Genomic DNA, 22,791 nt, shown 5'->3' on the forward strand with positions numbered 1-22,791 from the left:
GAAAACATAGAAAAATAGTTGCAGGTTTAGGCCATTCAGCCCTTCGAGCTAGCACCCCGTTTCTGCTTTTTCCCCATATCCCTTGATTCCTTTAGCCCTAAGAGCTAAATTTCACCCTCTCTTGAAAACATCCAGTGAATTGGCCTCCACTTCCTTCTGCGGCAGAGAATTCCACAGATTCACAACCCTCTGGGTGAAGTTTTTCCTCATCTCAATCCTAAATGGCCTACCCCTTATTCTTAAACTGTGACCCCTGGTTCTTGACTTCACCAACATCGGGAACGTTTTTCCTGCATCTAGTTGTCCAATCCTTTAATAATTTTATGTTTCTCTCAGATCCTCTCACATCCTAAATTCCAGTGAATACAAGCCAGTCGACCCATTCTTTCATCATATGTCAGTCCCACCATCCCGGGAATTAACCTGGTGAACCTATTCTGCACTCCCTCAATAGCAATAATGTCCTTGCTCAAATTAGGAGACCAAAATTGCACACAATATTCCAGGTGCAGTCTCACCAGGGGCCTGTACAACTGCAGTAGGATCTCCTTGCTCCTAAACTCAAATCCTCTCGCAATGAAGGCCAACATGCCATTAGCTTTCTTCACTGCCTGCTGTACCTACATGCTTGCTTTCAGTGACTGATGTACAAACACACCCAGGTCTCATTGCACCTCCCCTTTTCCTAATCTGACACCATTCAGATAATGTGTAGGTACAAAACTGCAGATGCTAGTTAAAATCAAAGGTAGAAACAAAAAGCTGGAGTAACTCAGCGGGTCAGGCAGCATCTCGGGAGAGAAGGAGTGGGTGACGTTTCTGGTCGAGACCCTTCTTCAGGCGTCTTGACTCCAGCTTTTTGTGTCTACCATTCAGATAATAATGTGCCTTCCTGTTCTTGCCACCAAAGTGGATAACCTCACATTTATCCACATTATATTACATCTGCCTTGCATCTGCCCACTCACCTAACCTATCCAGGTCACCCTACAGCCTCATAGTATCCTCCTCGCAGCTCACACAGCCACCAAGCTTCGTGTCATCCATAAACTTTTAATTCCCTCATCTAAATCGTTCATATATATTGTAAATAACTGGGGTCCCGGCACCGAGCCTTGCGGCACCCCACTAGTCACTGCCTGCCATTCTGAAAAGGACTCGTTAATTCCTACTCTTTGCTTCCGGTCTGCCAACCAGTTCCCTATCCATGTCAATACCCAACCCCAATACCATGTGCCCTAATTTTACACACTAACATCTTGTGTGGGACCATGTCAAAGACTTTTTGAAAGTCCAAATACACCACATCCACTGGCTCTCCGTTATCCATTCTTCTTGTTCCATCTTAAAAAAATTCCAGAAGATTAGTCAAGCATGATATCCCCTTCATAAATCCATGCTGACTTTGATCAATTCTATCACTGCTTTCCAAATGCGCTGCTATTAACAATCGACTCGAGCATCTTCCCTACTGCTGATGTAAGGCGAACTGGTCTATAATTCCGTTTTCTCTCTCCCTCCTTTCTTAAAAAGTGGGGTTACATTGGCCACCCTCCAGTCCACACGAACTGATCCAGAGTCGAGAGATCATTGGGAAATGATCATCAATGCATCCATGATTTCTAGGGCCACCTACTTGAGTACTCTATGATGTAGACCATCAGGCCCTGGGGATTTATCTGCCTTCAGTTCCAACAGCTTACCTAACACCATTAACACTAATGTGGATTCCCTTCAGTTCCTCCCTCCCACTAGATCCTCAGTCCCCTAGTATTTATGGGAGATCGTTTGTGTTTTCCTTAGTGAAGACAGAACCAGAGTCCTTGTTTCACTGTTCTGCTATTTCCTTGTTTCCCATTATAAATTCACCTGTCTTTGACTGTAAGGGGCCTACATTTGTCTTCACTAATCTTTTCCTTTTTACATGCCTAAAGAAGCGTTTAGAGTTAGTTTTTATATTCCTCACAAGCTTTCTTTCATGACCCCTTTGTTGAGTTGTAAATAGTGCTAAGGGGAGGGGTAAGGGCGGGGATTAAGGGGAGGGGTAAGGGCGGGGATTAAGGAGGGGTAAAGGCGGGGATTAAGGGGAGGGGTAAGGGCGGGGATTAAGGGGAGGGGTAAGGGCGGGGATTAAGGGGAGGGGTAAAGGCGGGGATTAAGGGGAGGGGTAAAGGCGGGGATCAAGGGGAGGGGTAAGGGCGGGGATTAAGGGGAGGAGAAGGGGGGTTGAGGGAAAGGGGTGGAAGGGGTAGTGGGGCGGGGGTTAAAGGGAGGGGTAGTGGGGTGGAGGAGTAAGGGCGGGGGTTAAGGGGAGGAGTAAGGGCGGGGAAGTTGAGAGGAAGGGGTGGAGGGGTAGTGGGGCGAAGAGAGGAATAAAGGCGGAGGTTAAGGGGAGGGGCAGGGGGAATGTGCAGTAATGCCGATATGTGAAGCGACCCACGCTCGGGCAGGCCCAGACCAGTGATCGCCGTGTCGCGATCCTCTTTGTCCGCACCCGGGGATAGATTCAGTAGCCCGTCTCTGCAAAGCCACCTACCCTTGAGGCGCAGAAAGCCGCGGTTCTCCGGTTTGACCCGAGCCAGAGCCGAGAAAGGACACAAGCCGCCATAGTTGTCCGAACTGGAGTCACTGCGCAGGCGCGCATCAGCGCCGCGGCTACTGGGCCCAACGCGCGTGCGCGGCTCTTCCCGTGACGTCACACCCGCCGTGGCGGTCGGTGGCGACCGTGGGGCGGGTCCGTGCAGAACCAGCACTGAACACAGGGTCTGGACCCGAAACATCACCTATTGCTTTCGTCCAGAGATGCTGCCTGCCCCACTGAGTTACTCCCAGAGTTCTCCTCCTGATCCCCTATTAATATCCCTCCATCTGGCTTTATATTTCATTCCTCTTCTTTCCTTCTGTTCTTTTGTCTCCTTTTGACCTCCAGCCTGCCAATATGTACAGGCCCCCAGTGAGACCGCACCTGGAGTACTATGTACAGTTGCAGAGAAGCAATAAATCAATAAATTAAAAAAAGTAATCACTTGTCCACATGTCTGCAACATTGCAGTAATTTGGATTTAATACTTTTGTCTATCAGAAAATTGAATGGAACACTTTCAGGGTGGCTTTTATTTGGAACAAGATAGACAAAAGAAAAATCTAGATCTGGTCTATGGGAATGTTCAAACCTTTGTTGCATTTCAAACAAAGTAATGCATTATGGGATTTTGCTGCACATCATGAAATAACATTTTAGATTGGAAAACAAAAACGACTTTGATAAAACACGAGACCCGTTGGGTCCAAACCTCCTGCATTGGTGCAGCAACCCTCCCCTATGAGGAGGGTATGGGGAGAAGGCAGGAACGGGGTACTGATTGAGAATGATCACATTGAATGGTGGTGCTGGCTCGAGGGGACAAATGGCCTACTCCTGCACCTATTGTCTATTGTTGTGTACCGTTTTGGCTGTGTAGAGGGCATGGTACACACATAAACATATACACACAAACAAACCGAGTTTTAGTAATATAGAGATATATATATATATATATATATATATATATATAGATAGATATCAGTTCAACAATTGGCTGCTTTTCATAGGAGAGAAATGCACAATATATTGTATATTTTTTGGATATTCCTGCAATTTAAATAATTAAAGTCTGCTGATATCTTTTTGCTTTAATAGTTTTGTGGAAATATTGTAAGGATTGGTAAGGATTTTTGCATTGTTCATGATTAAGACAAAATAATAATTTCAGTTGCATATTCAAGGTATCAACATTAATAAGGAAGTTTTGCTGAAATAATTTTAATGGGATTACAACACTGGGACACCCAAGTATGAGCCACTGACATCTGTTCACGGGTCATGCTCAGCTATTTTCACTATCTCAATTTCAAAATAATTATTCCTTAAATTTTGAGACTGTTTTAAACATCAGAGTTAAATCTCTAAAACAAAAGAAATTTAAAACAGAACTGTTATGTAAAATTCACCTTAAGTTGGCAAAAAATTAAGTTGAAAGAGTATAATTTCCTTTTATATAAAAATGACTACCCAATGAACAGCAAAGTAGCCTTTAATAAAAAAACAAAAATAATTGTAAAGTTATATGAAACTACCCTCTGTTAAGTAATAAAACACGACATCAGATATAGTTTGGAATACAAATTGCTTTTCCAAGTAAAGATGATACACCAAATGTTTGTTGACAAAGAATGTTTCACTGGAAAATAATAATAATCACAATACAACTAGAACGAGCAAATAATTCTGTAAAATTGCAGAAAACGCAAACTTACTTTACAGAGTAGACAAAAGTGAATTCGATAGTTGCAATATTGCCAATTATTAAACTTTTTGGACATAAAAATGTAGATAATGGTAAATTGCACAAACAAAAAGAACAAATAATCAAAAATCAAAGCATAGGAATAATAAAGTTAAATGTGGGAAACTTCCCACATAAAAAATAATTTAAACACAGAAATGACTACAAAAATAGAACAATTTCAAAATGAGCTAATGGCAAGTAGTGAACCGAGACTTGAACTAATGATGGTACTGCAATGGCACATTTATTTAATTTAAACAGTAGTAACATCCATACCATATTTTAATTTATACACAAGCCAGATGAACTGCATTCGCTTAGCATTACTGTACATACCCCTCAGCCTTTCCAAACTGGAATTAATGCTAGCAACCCCAAACTGACCTTGGCAGATCACCTTGAGCAACTGAGTGTGTCAAAATATTGGCTATATCTTGAAATTTTTTTTGAAAGATGGGTTATGTCCACTTTTAGGAGGCATCATAGTCATCATCATCTTCATGTTTCCGTTTCAATGGGTTTATTAACTCAGTGGTGCTACTCGGGTTTGAGACCATGTTAGTTGTGATAAGAATATTTTTGGATCCAATCAGAGATGGATTTATCAGCACATTTTGGACTGAAGTTGTTGAAGAGATCCCAGTAGCTGCAAGATAAAGTGTGCGATCGTTGAAGAATCTATCCAAAAAGCATATTTACAAAACCAAAGCAAAGAAACAAATTCATTAATTTTACAATATAGTCTAGTTTAGAGATATAGTGTGGAAATAGGCCCTTACTTGGATTTACTATGTATTGTTGGGTCACTGGTGTCACTGAACTACAATGCTTAAAGTAAACTGAAATATATAAAGAATGTCAATGTAGTAGAATAATGCAAATTCTTTTAACAATAAAGTGGGAAGTAGAAAAATACAAGTCCTGATTATTCCCAGACCCCAAATAAATATAATGCATTTATTTTCTGTATGGTTTATTTTTATATTTACTTATTATATGGGAGGCCATTCAGTTCAGCGAGTTGATGGTGGATCATAAAGCATTACCATCATTCCCACCCCTCCCCTTACTTGTAACTTATTCTCCCAGATGCCCATCAACTCCACCACTTCTCCTTACAAGATGTATTTGGTATGAGAAGAAACCAGAACGTCCGAAGGAAAGTTAAGTGGTCACAGGAAAAATATGCAAACTCCATACAAACAGCACTTGAGGTCAGTAGCAGGCCGCTGGTGCTATGTAGCAGCAGCATTAATACATTAAATTATTCATTATATTTAGCACTGCCTGTTATTAAAAGAGCATTTCCGTAATTTAAGATTTCAATTTTACCTGGCTTAACAGTAGCTTGTGAAGAAGGGATCTGTACTGTAAACCTCTGTCCAGCTAATGATGCAGGCGTTCCAACTTTTGCTGTAACTGCCAATGTTTGTGATTGTGTACCTGCAATAGCAAATTTAATACATTTGAAATATATAGAAATTTACTCAACATTCTGAGGAAGTAGACGCTACTTCAAAATGTAAAAATTGAAGTTTGTTCATAATATTTGAAGTCCTTCCTTGTTCTAAACAGTTCATGATGGTGTAGTCTGTACCAATTTGTAGACACATTAGTAGCCATGCTTGATGCATGTCAACCATGTGCATCATTTTAAATTGGGTAGAAATAAACTCGTGTTAAATGCAGCAATTATATAATCCTATTAAAAAAAAGTCCTCCCCCATATCTATAATTTTAAGGGATATTATAAATATAGCCGAGGGCTCAGGCCCAAAAGCTATCAAACTGTTGAAAGGGTGCACCGGCCTTCTGGGAAATGAATGGTTATTCATCAAACTCAAAAAGTAAAACAACTACTTGGGAACTGCCACCTGTATTCTAATTACCATCATCAGCTGAAGCGTCTCAGGCCTGAAATGTTAACTATTTATTTTTTCTAGACCAGCATGACCTGCGGAGTTTTTCCAGGATTTTCTGTTATATTTTAAATTTCCGTTATCTGCAACTTTAATATTTTTATGAATAATATTATTTTAAGAACATACCATCAGTCAAAAGTCATACAACTTATGAATAGGCCATTTGGCCAACTGCATCCACATCATCCATCAAAAACCCACCTGCACTGATTCTAATTTTTCTCTCACGTCCCCAACAACTTCCTTCTTCCCGACTCACCTCATCCCAATTTTCTTCCACTCAATGGGTAGTTTAGTCACCAATTAATCAACCAGCATATCTGTGGCAGTGGGCGGAAATTTGTGCGCCAGAGGAAAATCCATACAATCATGCCAACAATGTACCAAACTCAACCCAGTCATGGACTGATCATTTGTCTCGTCCCTTCTCTCTATAAAGGGATTGGATTGCATCATCTATGAAATAAACAACCTCAAGAGTGCATTAGTTATTTTTGTGTAAAGCACAAAGTTTGAGGTACTCAGCGAGCCATGCAGCTGTGGTTGAATGGACAGGCGAGATTTCAGGTTGGGACACTCCTTTGGTCACCTTTATAAATAAGGAATACCAGAATGGCACAGGCGAGCAGCAGTAAAGTTGCTGCCTTACAGTACCAGAGACCTGGATTCGATACTGACTAAAGGAGCTGACTGTACAGAATTTGTATATTCTCCCTGTACTGTGTGCTCTGGCTTCCTCCCACAGTCCAAAGACATACAGGTTTGTAGATTAATTGGCTTCTGTAAATTGTCCCTAGTTTGTAGAATAATGCTAGTGTACAGGCGCTTGCTGGTCAGCACGGACCTGGATGGACCGAAGGGCCTGTTTCACTCTGTGTCTCTAAAGTGTAAAGAACAAGGACCATGACACAGTGACAATACGCAATGCGATTACAATTGCTGGGGAATGTTGTGGGGAATTCCCTGTTTTGTACAATGTTTTAAATATAACAATCATTCTTACTTCCATTTGTAAGCATGCAGCATCAAAAATGTATTAGTATCTGTAAAACTGCAACTTACCCAAAGTCGGTGTGCTGGGTCGACTGGTTACACAAGCTCCAACACTTAATCTTGGTACAGTTATTCTTCCAGCAGATGATGCCAACTTCAATGTTAGGGAAATATAAAATTAGTTCAGATGTGCAAAACTGAGTTAGTATCAACTCTAAAGATGCCACATTGATTCATACCTTCTTGTGTAGTGACTTCAATTTGTAGTTCGGTGCGGTTAGACAGTATCTATCTGGAGGTAGCCTGGGTCCAGCATATGGTTTTATCAATGGTAGTGGGTTTTGATTCTTCTGTCGAGAAATCTCCAGCAGAAACTAGAGGTGTGAAAATTTAAGTTAGGGTAGTGCTACTTATCATAAACAAAATCCTTTTAATTATTAATACTTACATCTCTAGGAGGAGGAGATGTAAATGAATGGTCCATTCGACACTGAATAGCCAACCTGACATCATCGGCATCAACACTTGCCTTTTTAGCATGACTAGAATAAATTTTAGCATCTTCCAATATTGTGGTAACATACCCTGAAAAGTACAGAAATATCCAAATTATATTTTCCCATCTTGTAACAGAGTGATCACACTCACAAACATCCTATCACAAACACTCACCCTCTAAGGAAGGGGCATTAGAGGGTGAAATGACTGAGGGACTAAAATAAGAAAAACCAAACAACTCCAATCTTTAATAGAGGTTGATAGAGTGCTGGAGTAACTCAGCAGATCAGGCAGCATCTCTGGAGAAAAAGGATGGGTGACATTTCAGGTCAGGACCTTCCTTCAGACTGAAAGTAAGGAGGTGGGGGTGAAGTGCTGGAGGTGAGAAAAAACCAGGACCAATCAGGGCCGACAACAAATGACCTCAGGTAGGGCTGTGTCTGGGGCACCCATTGTGGCATAAGGGCAGCACGGTGGCATAGCAGTAGAGCTACAGCCTTCCTGCTCCAGAGTCCCAGGTTCGATTCCAACTATGGGTGCTTGTCTGTACGGAGTAAGTACGTTCTCCCCGTGACCTGCTTGGGTATAAATGTAAAATTGTCCCTGGTGTGTTGGGTATTGTTAATATGCGGGGACTGCTGGTAAAACAATTAGGGTGGAGGAAGGGGGCCGGGGGGGGGGGGGGGGGGGGGGGGGGGGGGAGTGTAATTAGAAGTTACTTAAAATAAGAGAATTAACTGTTCATACCAAAGACAGATACAAAGTGCTGGAGCACGTCTAGAGAAGAAAGAAGGGTGACGTTTTGGGTAAGAGCCCTTCTTCAGACTGAAAGGGGGGGGGGGGAACGGACTGGAGGTAGAAAAAGGCCAGAACAAATCAGGGCCCACAATAGATGAACAAGGAGGGCCCATAATGGCCCATTGTTGGCTGGGAAATGGTGATAATGAATGTCGACAGAGGTGTGAACAGTGGAACTGGTAAGAAGAGGGTGAGGGAGGAAGGGAATGCAGGGGTTACTGAAATCGGAGAAAATCACGTTCATACCACTGGGTTGTAAGCTACCCAAGGAAAATATGAGGTACTGATATGCGCGTGGCCTCACTCTGATATTGGAGGAAGCCCAGGACAGAAAGGCAAGTATTGCAATGGGAAGGGGAGTTAAAATGTTTGGCAACCAAGCCAGACTCTGCTTAGGTGTTCAGCGAAATGATTGCCCAGTATGCGCTTGGTCTCGCCAATATATATGAGCCCACACTGAGAACTGTAAATGAGATTGGAGAAGGTGCAAGTGACCTCTGCCTCACCTAAAAGGAATGTCATAGTCCCTGGATGGAGTCGAGGGAGGAGGTATAAGGACATGTGTTGCATCTCCTGCGGTTACAGGGGAAAGCTCCTGGAGAGGGGTTGGCTTGGGTGGGAAGGGATGGATGAAACGGAGTTGCGGAGGGAACCGTCTCTGCCGGGAAAGCCGATAGGGGGGGAAATGGGAAGATGTGACAGGTGGTGGGATCCTGTTGGAGATGGCAACATTTTCAGAGGATAATGTGATGTCAGATCTAAATATTCTCCAATTGTCTGATTCCTGCAAAAGCCTCAAGTGACATCCAATACATTGCCATATTCTATTTATTGTCCATACGTCAACATTTCCTTACAATTTCAACAATATGTTAACCCCTCATTGCAAGTGCTATTAAATTACCTGCATCTGCCCCACTCCATATACCTGACAGTCTGCCTATCAATCAGGAAAACTCGATTTTTTTCTACTGCAGCGTCTACTTAAATTCCATTCACATTTCTTATCCAAGTATCCCACTCTTGTTCTTCTCCAGGTTCTGAAAATCATGCCTTATGTGTTTACTTACGATAAGTAAATTCCAACATTTGATTAATAACTCTTGGTTCATATTCTGTGATCCCCATATCCTTTAGAATCTGAGCCATAACCTACAGGAAAAAAAAAGAAATATAAACATGAGAGTTGCCCCTTAATTATAATTACGGAATATTTTTTAGTATCTTGAAGTGTACCACTTTGTTTTGTTAAATCCCAAATTGTCAGAAATCAACAAATTTGATTAATAAAACTAATATTCTCAAAATAGAAACCTTGCTGAGTTTGCTACTGCAAACAAAAAATAAATTAATTGTGTGCAAAGGAATCACTGTCCACATAAGCAGTTACATTTTTATTGGTGGTCAATGCTCGGTGCAGTCGCACTGGGTTGAAGGATCCATTTAGATGCTGAATGTCTCTGAGACCTAGATGATCACTGTTCCGGCAACCTGGGTTTAATCCGATCGTCTGATACCTTTGTGTGGACTTGGCTTATTTTCCACTTTGATAGCATGGGATCCCATAGTTACTCTAGTTTCCTACACATTCCAAAGACATGCAGGACTCTTAGCACTTATTGAAGTTGAGTAGTGAGAGGTTAAAGATGCCCTCTGCTAGCTGAGTCGCTCAGGTCCTGGGGATGCAGCCAGGGACTCTATTCGGACCAGTTGTTTTCTGTGGATTCAGCCACAGGAAGGCTGATCTTATGCCTGTGAGAGAAGCCATTGATACAGGCACACCCAAGACTGGTGGGGCTGCTGGCATTCCAAAAGCATATAACATTTTGACAGTTAGAAATCGGATAGTCAGTTTTTCTTTTAGGGTGGAAATGTCAAAAATTAAAGAGCACAGCATTAAGGTGAGAGGAACGTTTGAAATAAATGAGGGGTACATTTGTTTTACAGAGTGGTGGGGGCCTAGAACGTGCTGCCAAGGATGGTGATGGAAGCAGATACGATAGTGGCATTACAGAATCATTGAATAGGCACATGGATATATAGGGAATGGTGGGATACAGATCATGTGCAGCCAGAGGGAATTAGTTTAACAATATGTTCAGCAGTCATTGTAGGCTAAAGGTCTTGTTCCAGTGTTGTACTGGCCTATGTTTATGATTTCCTTCCTTCCCAGTCCACTTTCGTGGTAAGTTTTATCAGGAAGGCAGGAAGTACCAATGGTCCCACTGGCCATTCCCTTTTCTCTCTTTTACTTTCTGGAAGAAGATACAGCAGCTTGAAAGCTCAGATGCCCCAAACTTAAGCAAAGTTTCTTCCTCACTGTAATCTGACTCCTGAATCAATCACCTCTTTAACACCCCATTCCCGGCGATATGCTGCCATATACTCTCACTCTTAACTGTATTTTATTCTATTGTTAGATTTTAAAATTATTTTCCACTACTCTGATTTTGCAGTACTGTCTTTCACCATTCTGTTGTTTTGCACTTGTATTTAAATGGACACCTCCTGCAGCTGACCTTGAGGGACCCCCGGTTCTCCTTACCTACCCTTTGTCCACCGTCCACCACCGTTGCCAACACCCTGCACCTTCCAGTTCCTGGTATTTTACCCTTTCTGCAATGTGAGATATATCCTCCACATTTTCTCACACATAAGAGATCATTTTGACATGATGAGTCTATGCCAATTCACAGGGCAATCCAATTATTTTTCTCTGTAACCTATTCCCTCCACATTCTCATCAATTTCCCTCAAAATCTACTCGTCACCTATGGGGAATTTACGTAGAACATTATAGCCCTTCAGCCCCAGATGTCTCTGCTGAAAACGTTGACACATTAAACTGATCCCTTCTGCCTGGGTGATGAGTGAGATTTTTAAGAACTATGAAGTTGATCATGGAAGCTAAGGAATGAAGAGAAATGAGTTGTGATGTCTTGGACCAGATACAAATTAACAAAGAGGAGCTATTGGCGGTGTTAAAGCATGTTAATGTCGATAAATCCTCAGGGCCTGACCAATTGCATCCTCACACCTCAGAGGGAGAAGATTGTTTTTTGGACTGGAGGCGTATGATTGGTGTGCCTGAGGAATTGGCACTGATGCTGAGGTTTATATCAAGAAATTGTATGAGAATGTACAGGCCATGATTAGAAAGCCTACAAAAACTTTCCAAAAAGACCAGAGTTTAAACAGCAGTCCAGCTCCACCAACGCTACCTGCTTTATATGTATCCTCACTCTCTTTTCTCACCATCCATAGATGGAGACTATTCATTAGTCATGTGAACTAAAAAAAATATATTCCGGTGAAAATCGTGATCTTCGTTCTTTTGCGTTTTTGATCCTGCTGCAAGCTTGGCAGGTCCAAATCACCACGTTGTTTGCATTTATTGGTGTTGCTGCCGATAAACTATAGGCCATGAGTTCTCGAAACAATTTTACAAGCGCGAACCCCACCGCTACTTGGGAACTCACCACTGGAGCACTGATTCGTCTGATCTTAAACCTTTCCCAGAAACTTCACGTAGTCTAGGGGGGGGGGGGGGACTGCGTCTCACGAAACACTACACAGTCAGACACCCTTTGCAAAACATTAATAGGTTGCTGTCGGGTCTGGCTTCGCGCTCCTTTCCCACAAGTAACTGCTGGCAGGCAGCCTGTGAGAATCTGTTGTTTCCAACTCGGCTTTTCCTTCTCTCTGTCGAACAGGAACGCGATTCCGCGAACGCTACAGCGTGTCGGAACACCGATCATTCGCAGCAGTAAGTAAGTAAGCCAGGCGTCGAGGACACCTTTGAGGGGCTCAAACCCGTACCTGCGCATCCCGTGGAACACTCTTCGGCGCCGCCATCTTTTCCTGTCACTTCACTTCCGCCAGCGCGATGCCTCGCTTCCCGTTCCCGGAGCGGCCCAAAGACACGAGAGGCCGAGGCCGAGGCCGAGGCCCGGCCCCTGGTGGCGCTGCTTCACCCACCGAGGGAGCAGAGCACCGTGGACACACCGAGGTCTCGTACAACTATAATATAATATAAACACAAAATGCTGACGTAACTCAGCGGGACAGGCAGCTTCTCTGGAGAGGAGGAATGGGTGACGTTTCGGGTCGGAACCCTTCTTCAGACTGAAGGAGACTTTAGTCTCAAGAAGGGTCTCGACCCAAAACATCACCCACCCACCCATTGCTTCTTTTACGGAGATGCTGCCTGTCCCGTTGTTACTCCAGCATTTTGTGTCCATCTGCGGTGTAAACCAGCATCTTCTGGTCCTTCCTCGACATTCATTCGGTAGCGGTTTTTTCACGTTCAAGGTTGGAGTATGTTTGAAATTCAAACAGTACGTTGCTACCAGTTGAATATTTGAATGGAGATGTTAATCCTCGTACTATCTTTGATCTGACTTTCCTGGCTTTATCTTGCACATGACGTTATTCCCTTATCATGTACGCTGTGGATAGCTGACTGTAATTATGTGTAGTCTTTCCACTGACTGGTTAGCATAACACAAAAGCTTTTCACTGTACCTCGGCACAGGTGACAATAACCTTAACTAAAACTAACTAAAACATATCCATTTATTTTAAGTTGAGCGAAGAACAGCAGATAGCGAAAATTTGAATGACATTTGAATGAAAATTCGGACATAAAATAAACTAAGCCTGAAGTGCTCACTTCACGAGATCAGAGGAAGGGTACATTATGTCCGCACTGGTTCCCTGGGGAATATTATACAGTAAGAGTCAAGAATGTTTAATTGTCATATGTATCGAAACAGAACAATGAAATTCTTACTTGCAGCCGCGGTACAGATTTGTAAATGCACTACTCAATAGATAACATAATCCAAAAAAACAAAAGTTCAATAAATAGACAATAGGTGTAGGTGTAGGCCATTCGGCCCTTCAAGCCAGCACCACCATTCAATGTGATCATGGCTGATCATTCACAATCAGTACCCCGTTCCTGCCTTCTCCCCATACCCCCCTGACTCCGCTATCTTTAAGAGCGCTATCTAGCTCTCTCTTGAAAGCATCCAGAGAATTGGCCTCCACTGTCTTCTGAGGCAGAGAATTCCACAGATTTACAACTCTCTGACTGAAAAGGTTTTTCCTCATCTCCGTTCTAAATAGCCTACCCCTTATACTTAAACTGTGGCCCCTGGTTCTGGACTTCCCCAACATTGGGAACATGTTTCCTGCCTCTAACGAGTCCAATCCCTTAATAATCTTATATGTTTCAATAAGATCCCCTCTCATCCTTTTAAATTCCAGTGTATACAAGCCAAGTCGCTCCAGTCTTTCAACATACGACAGTCCCGCCATTCCGGGAATTAACCTAGTGAGCCTACACTGCATGCCCTCAATAGTAAGAATATCCTTCCTCAAATTTGGAGACCAAAACTACACGCAGTACTCCAGGTGCGGTCTCACTAGGGCCCTGTACAACTGCAGAAGGACCTCTTTGCTCCTATACGCAACTCCTCTTGTTATGATATCTAATATAAAACATCTAATGTAGTGCAACCAAGACAGGTGGCAGTTCAGTTTAGTTTATGTTGTGTTTAATAACCTGAAGGTTTATGGGAAGAAGCTATTTCTGAACCTGGACGTCAGTTTTCCGACTTCTCCGTGACAGGAGTGAAGTGAGAGCGTGGTCAGGTTTATGCGTGTCCCTGATGATGCTGGCTGCCTCTTTGGAGGCAGCATCTCTTATAGGTCCCTTCTATGTTAGGGAGGTCAGTGTCCGCCTCTTTTTCTCATCTCCTGTGTTCGAGTTGCTATAACGCAACCAGTCAATATGCTCCCTACCATACACTTGTAGAAGTTCAAGAAAGTATTTGTTCACATACCAAATCTCTTCAGTTTTCTAAGAAAGTTGAGACATCGATGAGCTTTCTTTATGATTGCATCATAGTGCTGGGTCTCGGACAGATGTCAAAAGATGTGCATGCCCAGGAACTGCCTCTCCCTTTCCCCATTGCCTCCGTTTGGTCCAAGTGGTGAATGGAGAAAACTTAAAGCTGGGGGGCTGAGTCTGGGGAGCTGGGAGTGAGCCATTTCTCTGACATAGAACACACAACATTTCTTTATCACTCTTTGATAAAACAGCCTTCTCCTCAACTTCATTTTGAATGGTGGGTGAGGGACATTGTAGACCACGGATTCAGCTTTACTTGCAAACTGCCATGACACCAGGGAATCCCTTACGATCGGTTACTCTGTTACTGTCGGGAAAGCACAGTAGTGCTAATCCATTTAAATGGACGAGCAGCTTGTCAGTTGCAGCATGATTTGTGCTATTTCTTTAATCCAAATAGGTTCAGAACTGTTATATTTGATCCTTTGCAGTTGTACTGCTGGCAAAATGTCGCCACAGTATGGCACCTTATGGGGTCTTGGAGTACAGGTATATAGTTCCCTGACAGTGGCATCACAGGTGAATAGGTCACCTGCCAATTTAATTCTCCGACCCACTCTCTGTTCTCTTTGTCCATCTCTGTAAGTTTATACTGAAATCTCACTTTTCCAATTTTGATCAAGATCTTTGACACAAAACGTTGACTTCTGTTTCTATGCCCATGAATTTTAAATTTGTCAATTATCCTGCTGCAAATTGAAATGGATGCATATCTGATAATATGTATATGGTTAGTATTATTGCCCGTGACTCATTAGAAGAGAAAAAGCAGGATCATTCCTAGAGAACAAGAGTGCTTAATTGTCATCTCCACAAACTTCTGAGGAAATAGAAGCATTGATGAGTTTTCTTTGTGATTGTATCAATATGTTGGACCTAGGATAGATCTCCAGAGATATGCACACCCAAGAATGGAAAATATTGACTCTCCACTGCCATCCTGCCAATGAAGACAGGTACCTGGATCCTGAGCTTTCCCTTTCTTAAGTCAACAATCATCTCCAGGGTTTTGTTAACAGTAAGAGCACGATTGTTGTTCTGGTACCATTGAATTAGATAGTGATTTTCCTCATGTACTCTGACTCATTGTTATGTGTCCAACAATGCTGGTACCTGGCTACACAATCATGGGTATAGAGAGAGAGTAGAGCAGGGGACTGATCATACAGCCCTGAGGTGCCCCTTTGCTTATGATCAGCGAGGTAGAAGTGTTTCAATTTTTTAGATTGTATTTCCTATTTCTCCCCATTTTCAACTTCCAACCCATGTTCCTTTCCACCCACTATCCGTCCCTCTGGTTCTATATTTCAGTACCTATCTTCTTTTATCAGATTCCATAAATGCACCCTTTTGTCTCCACTTCACCTCTTGCCTTGGTAACTATGTCCACCCATTTGCCAATCATTGTTCCTTACCTATCACTTGCTACGTCTTGCTACGGGCCATGCTGGAGGTCTGGTGTGCTGCCAAGAACAAAGGGGGACCGGGCGAGGGGGGACCGCCGAGAAATAAGAGGGACCTCAAATGGAATAATTTATATTAAAATGGAATGCTTTGTAACTTTGTCTGCGCCCTTTATGTGGCGACTCTTTGCATACCTGTGGAAGGAAATGGACAAATAAAGTAGAGGGGAGAAAGCTGGGGGATTCTTTGTCACAACAAAGAATCTCACTGTGACATATCACATCTATATACTAAAACTCTCGTTTGTTAGGTTGTTTGTTCCTGAACTACAGCCAAAAAAGTACACAATAGCGTGACAATTTTAGGCTCACCTTACTCGCTGTCGTCCCTTTGGTGCTAATGGAAGAAGTTTCATTGAAATCGGTGTTATATTTATAAAGTTATTCACATTTTAAAGTTTAAATCTATCTCTTAGGTAGGGAGGGGGGGAGGAGGGAAGATAAGGGGGATTGAGGGGGACGGAGGGGGAGGGGGGGAGGGGAGAGGGGAGGTGAGTGTGGGGGGAGAGGGTGCTGCACCAATGCAGGTTTGGGCCCAATGGGTCCACTTGGTCTAGTGTGATAATAAAGATTCACTCATTAATTCATCCCGCTCAACTCTCTCCCCCAGCTTTCTCCCCTCTACTTTATTTAAACAAGCTCCTGATGTGAAACGTTGTTTGTCCATTTCCTTCCACAGATGCTATGCTACATGGCTTGCCGAGTTCCTTCTGCACTCTGTTTTTGTGAAATAAACTCTAATAAAATAATTATCACCTAAACGTTTTTTTGTTGAATGTTTTGGCAAAGATATTTTGCATTTCAACACAGATCACATCTCATGAATTTGATTGAGTTTTTTGAAAAAGTAACGGAAATGACTGATGAGGGCAAGGCCATAGATGTTTTCTATATGAACTTCAACAATGCCTCCAATAAAGTTCCGCATGGTAGGAGGTTAGATCGCATGATATCCAGGGAGAGCTAGCTGCCTGATACAGAATTAGCTTCATGCAAGGAAGCAGAGAGCATTACTAGAAGGTTGTTTTTTGGACTAGTGAACTGTGACTCGTGGTGTACCTTGGGGATCTGTAGTGGGCCCACTGCTGTTTGTGGTTTATATCAACGACTTAGATGAGAATGTGCAAGACATGATTAGTTATTAGGAACTGCAGATGCTGGTTTACGGAAAAGGACACAATGTGCTGGATTAACAGTGGGTCAGGCAATATCTTTGGAGAACGTGGATAGGTGATGTTTTGGGCCGGTACCCTTCTTCAGATTGACTAGTAAGTTTGCAGATGACATTAAAGTAGTTCGTATCATAGACAATGAAGATAGTTATCAAAAATTACAGCAGGATCTTGATCATCTGGGTAAGTGGACTGAAGAATGGCTAATGGAGTTTAATGCTGTTTAAGTTGAGCTAATGGAGTTTAATGTGAGGTGTTGCATATTGGGAAGTTAAACCAGGGCAGGACCTTCCCATTGAATGATAGGGCCCTGGAGAGCCCTGGGGACCAGAAGGATATAAGAGTAGAGGTACACGCTTCCTTAAAAGTGGCATCACAGGTGGACAGGCTGGTAAAAATGATTTTTGGTACATTGGCCTTCATCCGTCAGGATATTTAGTGTAGTGGTTGAGAGGTAGAGGCCACATGCAAAAGGGAGGAACAGCACTTCCTATTTTGCTTTGACAGTGGTATGACTTTTGATTTCTCTAATTTTAAGTGACCCTTGCATTACATCTTTCCATTCCGCTCTCACCCGAGTCGTCTTGCTAGTTTCCCTGTTCTTATCCCTTCGTTGTCACCTCCTCCTCAGCCAACAATGGACCATTGTGGGCTCGTTGGCCAATGGTAGCGGCTCTGATTTGTTCTGTACCTTTTCACACCTCTAGTTTCCCTCTCCCCTGACTCTCAGTCTGAAGAAGTGTCTAGCCCGAAATGTAACCTTTCCTTTTCTTCAGAGATGTTACCTGACCCGCTGAATTTCTCCAGCATTTCGTGTCTATAGAAGCTGAGATGTTATACTCTAGACATACAAGACCTTGGTGCGGCAACATTTGGAATATTCTACTCAGTTTTGGTCACTCTGCTATAGGAATATGAGCTGGAAAGAGAACAGAGAAGACTTACAAGGGTCTTGCTAGAACTCAAGGGCCTGAGCTAGAAGGAGAGATTGGGCAAACTAGGATTTTATTCCTTGAAGGAGGCTAAGGGACGATCTTACAGAGAGGCATAGATAGGAATTGATGGGGTAAATTCACAGACTTTTACACATCGATCAATATCCAGGAGACATAGATTGAAGGTGAGAGGGGGAAGATTTCATAGGAGCCTGAAGGGCAACTTTTTCATTTGAAGTGTGGTGGGTACATAGAATGAGCTGCCAGAGGAGGCAGGTACAATAACAACATTTAAGACACTTGGAAAGGAACATGGATAGGAAAGGTTTAGAGAGATATGGGCCAAATGCAGGCAAACAGGACTAGCTAGTCAGCATAGACAAGTTTGGGGCGAATGACCTGTTTTGTGCATTATAACTCTAGGAGATTAAGGCACATGGGATCCACAGTGACTTGGTTGAATTCAAAATTGGCCTGGCCATAGATGTGGTAAGTAGTGGAGGGGTGTTGCAGGTTGAACACCGATTTTCCAGCACCCTCAGTTCCAGAGAAGCTTTCTGGATAATCCATTTTTCTGGATCAACAGAGGTCACATGATAATGAAATGACAAGACTCCACTGTCCCGCTATTGACACCCCCCCCCCCCCCCCCCCCCGGCCCGTGTCTCTAAAGCACTGTAGAGTGCCAGAAACTTAAGTAAAACAAATATAAAATGTAAACTGAATGTGAATGGAATGCCCACCGTCTCCACAGCCATTTAGAGCCCTGGTTCCCCACGCCACTCACGACTTGGAAGGTGCATCATTGAGCCTTTCTTTATCCTCCGAAAGGACACAAAGTGCTGGAGTAATTCAGCGGGTCTGGATTTTTTGAGAATATGGATAGGTGACATCGGGACCCTTCCTCATCCTGATTCAATCGGCTGAGATATTCCAGCACTTTGTGTAATTTCACTTTAAAACTAGGCACCGATTCCGCTGGTCTGCACCAGCGAACGCTTCTTCACCACGGCCGGCCATTGTTGAAGCTCGGGTTGGTGCTCTTCACTGTGCCCCCTCGGTCACCGTGGGGCTCCCTCCCTTCTCACCTGCTGACGAGGATGTTGCCACGACTTGGCCTGAGCTACTGTATCGGGAGAGGTTGAGCAGACTAGAACTCTATTCCTTGGAGCACGGGAGGATGATGGGGGTGATGTTATAAAGGTGTACAAAATCATGCGAGAAATAGATTGGAAGATGCACAGTCTCCTGCCCAGAGAAGGGGATCAAGAACCAGAGGACATCTTGAGAATAATTCTTAAAAAATCTAAAGATTTTTTGTTTTTGCACCTGTTGTAATTAGAATGCATCCTGATTACACAAATAATATTGAAGCTTCTGTAGCCGCTTATCTATTTTCACCAGGAATATTTTTGGTGATGAATTTACCCTACATATTGGCCTGGTAAATGAGTGCAGCTGTTACATGTGGCACAAAGACCTCAACAAAGTGTGTGTAGTTTCCTCAGGGGCTCTTCACATACTGTATTGTCTCTGGAAAATTTTATATTCGTTGTTGCATTGCAGAGAGCAGTTAATCATAATGATACAATCCTTAAAGCTTTAAGGCAATAATTATTATTCACTGACAATGTTACGTATACTTCTCAGAATCTCTCACTTGCTATTATGAATTAGACTTGGAATTCAGTTGCTATAATCTGTGATGGTTATTGTTGGCAGGCTATCTTTCTGAGGAGTGCAGAAGTTGAGTGTGGTCCTAAAACACCTTTTGTCATCAACATACATACATGTTCTTTCTCGTGGCTAGTGGGAAGCACTAATTATTGGATTAAAATAATCCAATGAGGCTGATAGACCTCATCTGGCTAATTAGCCTTATCAGATTATTTTGCCCATTATATGTGAAAAATCTACCCCTCAGAATATGTTAAATTGTGGGTTGGTTGGATAGCAGAAGGCAAAGAGTTGCAATAAAAGGCACTTTGTCAGGTTGGCAGCCAGTGACTAGTGGAGTTCTCTAAGGGTCGGTGCTGGGGCCGCTTCTCTTCATGTTGTATATTAATGATTTGGATAAGGGGATTGAAGGCAAGATGTGCAGGAAAGAAAACTGCAGATGCTGGATTAAATCAAAGGTAGCACAAAAATGCTGGAGTAACTCAGCGGGTCAGGCAGCATCTCTGGTGAAGAAGGGTTTCGACCTGAAACGTTACCCATTCCTTCTCTCCAGAGATGCTGCCTGACCCGCTGAGTTACGCCAGCATTTTGTGTCTACAGGAGATTGAAGGCTTTGTGGTCAAGTTTGCAGGTGATGCTAAAATAGGTGAAGGGGCAGACAGTGTAGAGGAAGCAAGACTCTGCAGAAGTACTTGGATAGGTTAGGAGAGTGGGCAAAGAAGTGGCAGATGAAATTCAGTATAGTAAAGTGCGGAGGCATGCATTTTGGTAATAGGCATAGAACATTTTCTAAATGGAGAATCCAGAAATCGGAGGTGCAAAGGGACTTGGGAGTGCTGGTGCAGGACTACTAAAAAGTTAATTTGCAAGTCAAATTGGTAGTAAGGAAGGCAAATTCAATGCTAGCATTTATATCAAGAGGACTGGTATACAAAAACAGAGATATAATGTTGAGGCTCTATAAGGTGCTGGTCAGGCCACATTTGGAGTACTATGAGCAAATTCGGGCCGCATATCTGAGGAAGATTGTGGTGGCTTGGAGAGGATCCAGAGGAGGTTTACAAGAATGATCCCAAGAATGAGTTAGTTAGCATATGATGAGCACTTGACAACACTGGGTCTCTACTCGCAAAAGTTTAGAAAGTTGAGGGGGGACCTTATTGAAATTTACAGAATAATGAAAGGCATAGATCGAGTGGATGTGGAAAGGATGTTTCCACTGGTGGGAGAGTCCAGGACCAGAGGTAATAGCCTCAGAATGAAAGGGCGCTCTTTTAGAAAGGAGGTGAGGGGGAACCTCTTTAGTCAGAAGGTAGTTAATCTGTGGAACTCATTGCCACAGAGGGCTGTGGAGGCCAAGTCAGTGGATATTTTAAAGGCAGATAGACAAATTCTTGTAGAACGGGTGTCAGGGGTTATGGGAGAAGGCAGGAAAATGGGATTAGTAGGCATAGATCAGTCATGATTGAATAGCGGGGTAGACTCGATAGGCTGAACGGCCTAATTCTACTCCGATAACTTGTGAAATATCAATCTTCTCACCTTATACCCGTATCCTCTGGTTTTAGATTTTCTTACAATGGGAACAAATTGTGCTTGTCTTCTTTGTCTATGCCTCTCATAATTTTATGTATCTCCATCATGTCATTTTTGTCCCCTTTTCACCAGGGAAAACAGCCCCATCCTATTCAATCACACCTTTTAACATGAATTGTCCAGTCCAGGCAACATCCTTGTGAATCTTTTCTGCATTCTCTCTAGCATAATCATATCCTTTCTGTAACATGACCACTGGAACTTAAAACAATACTCTATGGTGTAACCAACATTCTGTACAACTGTAAAATGACACCCCACTCCTGTACTCAATGCTACCTCTAATGAAGGCAAACCTGCCATATACTTTCTTCACCACTGATCTGATGTTGTTGAAATTAGTCTTCCCCCACTCAACACAAAAAATGGATACTCTATTACATCACTGGAGCTGATTACCAAGCAGATAAAGGAAATGTTTCAAGGACGTTGCCTTCTTAAAAGGAGATAAATATTCTCATTGTCAATTCTTGACCCAAAGTGATGAAGAAGTATTTGGGATGGCAATGAGAACCTCAATTTCATGCAACCTGCTATATTATCCCATGGAGCCCCAGCAAAAATGGTGGAAGAAGCAAAGCACCTTGCACACTACACATCTCCCGTCTGGTATTTTCAACCTGTGGCACACATGAGTCATGGATTATGAGGGAATGCTTAAGCAGAAAAGCATAATTTATCATAACCATTTGAAGGTAGGTTCTGTGGATTGCTTTATTCATCAAACAGTATAATGTGAATGAGGAGGGGAACTGCAGGGTCTGGAATTTCAGTGGTCATTTTCTAGACATAATTTAAGTTTGTTTTTATGTACACATCATTTTGGAGCGCAATGCGAAATAATAGATATGGCCACTCACAAGAAAATATATTGCTTCTTCCATAAGACAAAAGTATATACTCTACAATAGACTAGTTGTCCAATCAGCAGCAGTAGCAGCAATCAGCAGCAGTCAGCAGCAAGTAGCAGCAATCAGCAGCAAGCAGCAGCAGCAGCACCAAGCTGTGTTGCTTGGGAAGTATTGTGTGGGGATTGTGTGGGGATAGTAAGGAGTAAGACCTGTGTGATCTCCCGGACAAATTTCGATCGCCTAGCTTGGGGTCGGAGAGGAATTTCCCGGATTTTTTTTCTCCCAAATTGGCCTGGGTTTTTAATCCGGTTTTTCGCCTCTCCCAGGAGATCACTCAGTTCTTTGGGGTGGGCGGTTGGAGCGGCGGCCGGGCGGTAGGTTTAGTAACCGAGCACAGGGCTTTGTTTGGGGAGTATGAGTGCCAGGGCAGATTTTTGTTCTGGGTGTCGGATGTGGGGAATCTGGGAGTCTGATAGTCTTCCAGACATCCACATCTGCGCCAGGTGTGACGAGATGGGGCTCCTAAGGGACCGTGTTAGGAACCTGGAGCGGCAGATTGATGACCTCCGTCTAATCAGGGAGAGTGAGGAGGTTATAGATAGGAGTTACAGAGAGGTGGTCACTCCTAGACCACGGGAGGT

General features: G+C 43.0%; 2 protein-coding genes across 2 annotated transcripts in view; both read right to left on the bottom strand.

Annotated features, from left to right (window-relative positions):
* The window catches only part of LOC144600551 (succinate--CoA ligase [ADP-forming] subunit beta, mitochondrial-like), a 42,825-nt gene extending 40,181 nt beyond the window's left edge, over positions 1-2,644 (bottom strand). The window contains exon 1 of the mRNA XM_078412255.1: positions 2,537-2,644. Within this exon, the coding sequence (XP_078268381.1) occupies positions 2,537-2,644 (108 nt within the window). The remainder of the gene's footprint in view (positions 1-2,536) is intronic.
* Positions 2,645-4,057: 1,413 nt separating this feature from the next.
* Positions 4,058-12,685, bottom strand: taf9 (TAF9 RNA polymerase II, TATA box binding protein (TBP)-associated factor). The gene is made up of 7 exons (XM_078411935.1): positions 12,359-12,685; positions 9,610-9,691; positions 7,692-7,828; positions 7,483-7,617; positions 7,313-7,397; positions 5,661-5,771; positions 4,058-4,974 (listed from the first exon to the last, which is right to left on the bottom strand). The coding sequence occupies exons 1-7, from the start codon at positions 12,392-12,394 to the stop codon at positions 4,799-4,801; spliced, it is 762 nt and encodes a 253-aa protein (XP_078268061.1). The 5' UTR covers positions 12,395-12,685; the 3' UTR covers positions 4,058-4,798.
* Positions 12,686-22,791: the final 10,106 nt, after the last annotated feature.

The sequence above is a fragment of the Rhinoraja longicauda genome, chromosome 15 (assembly GCF_053455715.1).
Source record: "Rhinoraja longicauda isolate Sanriku21f chromosome 15, sRhiLon1.1, whole genome shotgun sequence".
NCBI lineage: Eukaryota > Metazoa > Chordata > Chondrichthyes > Rajiformes > Arhynchobatidae > Rhinoraja > Rhinoraja longicauda.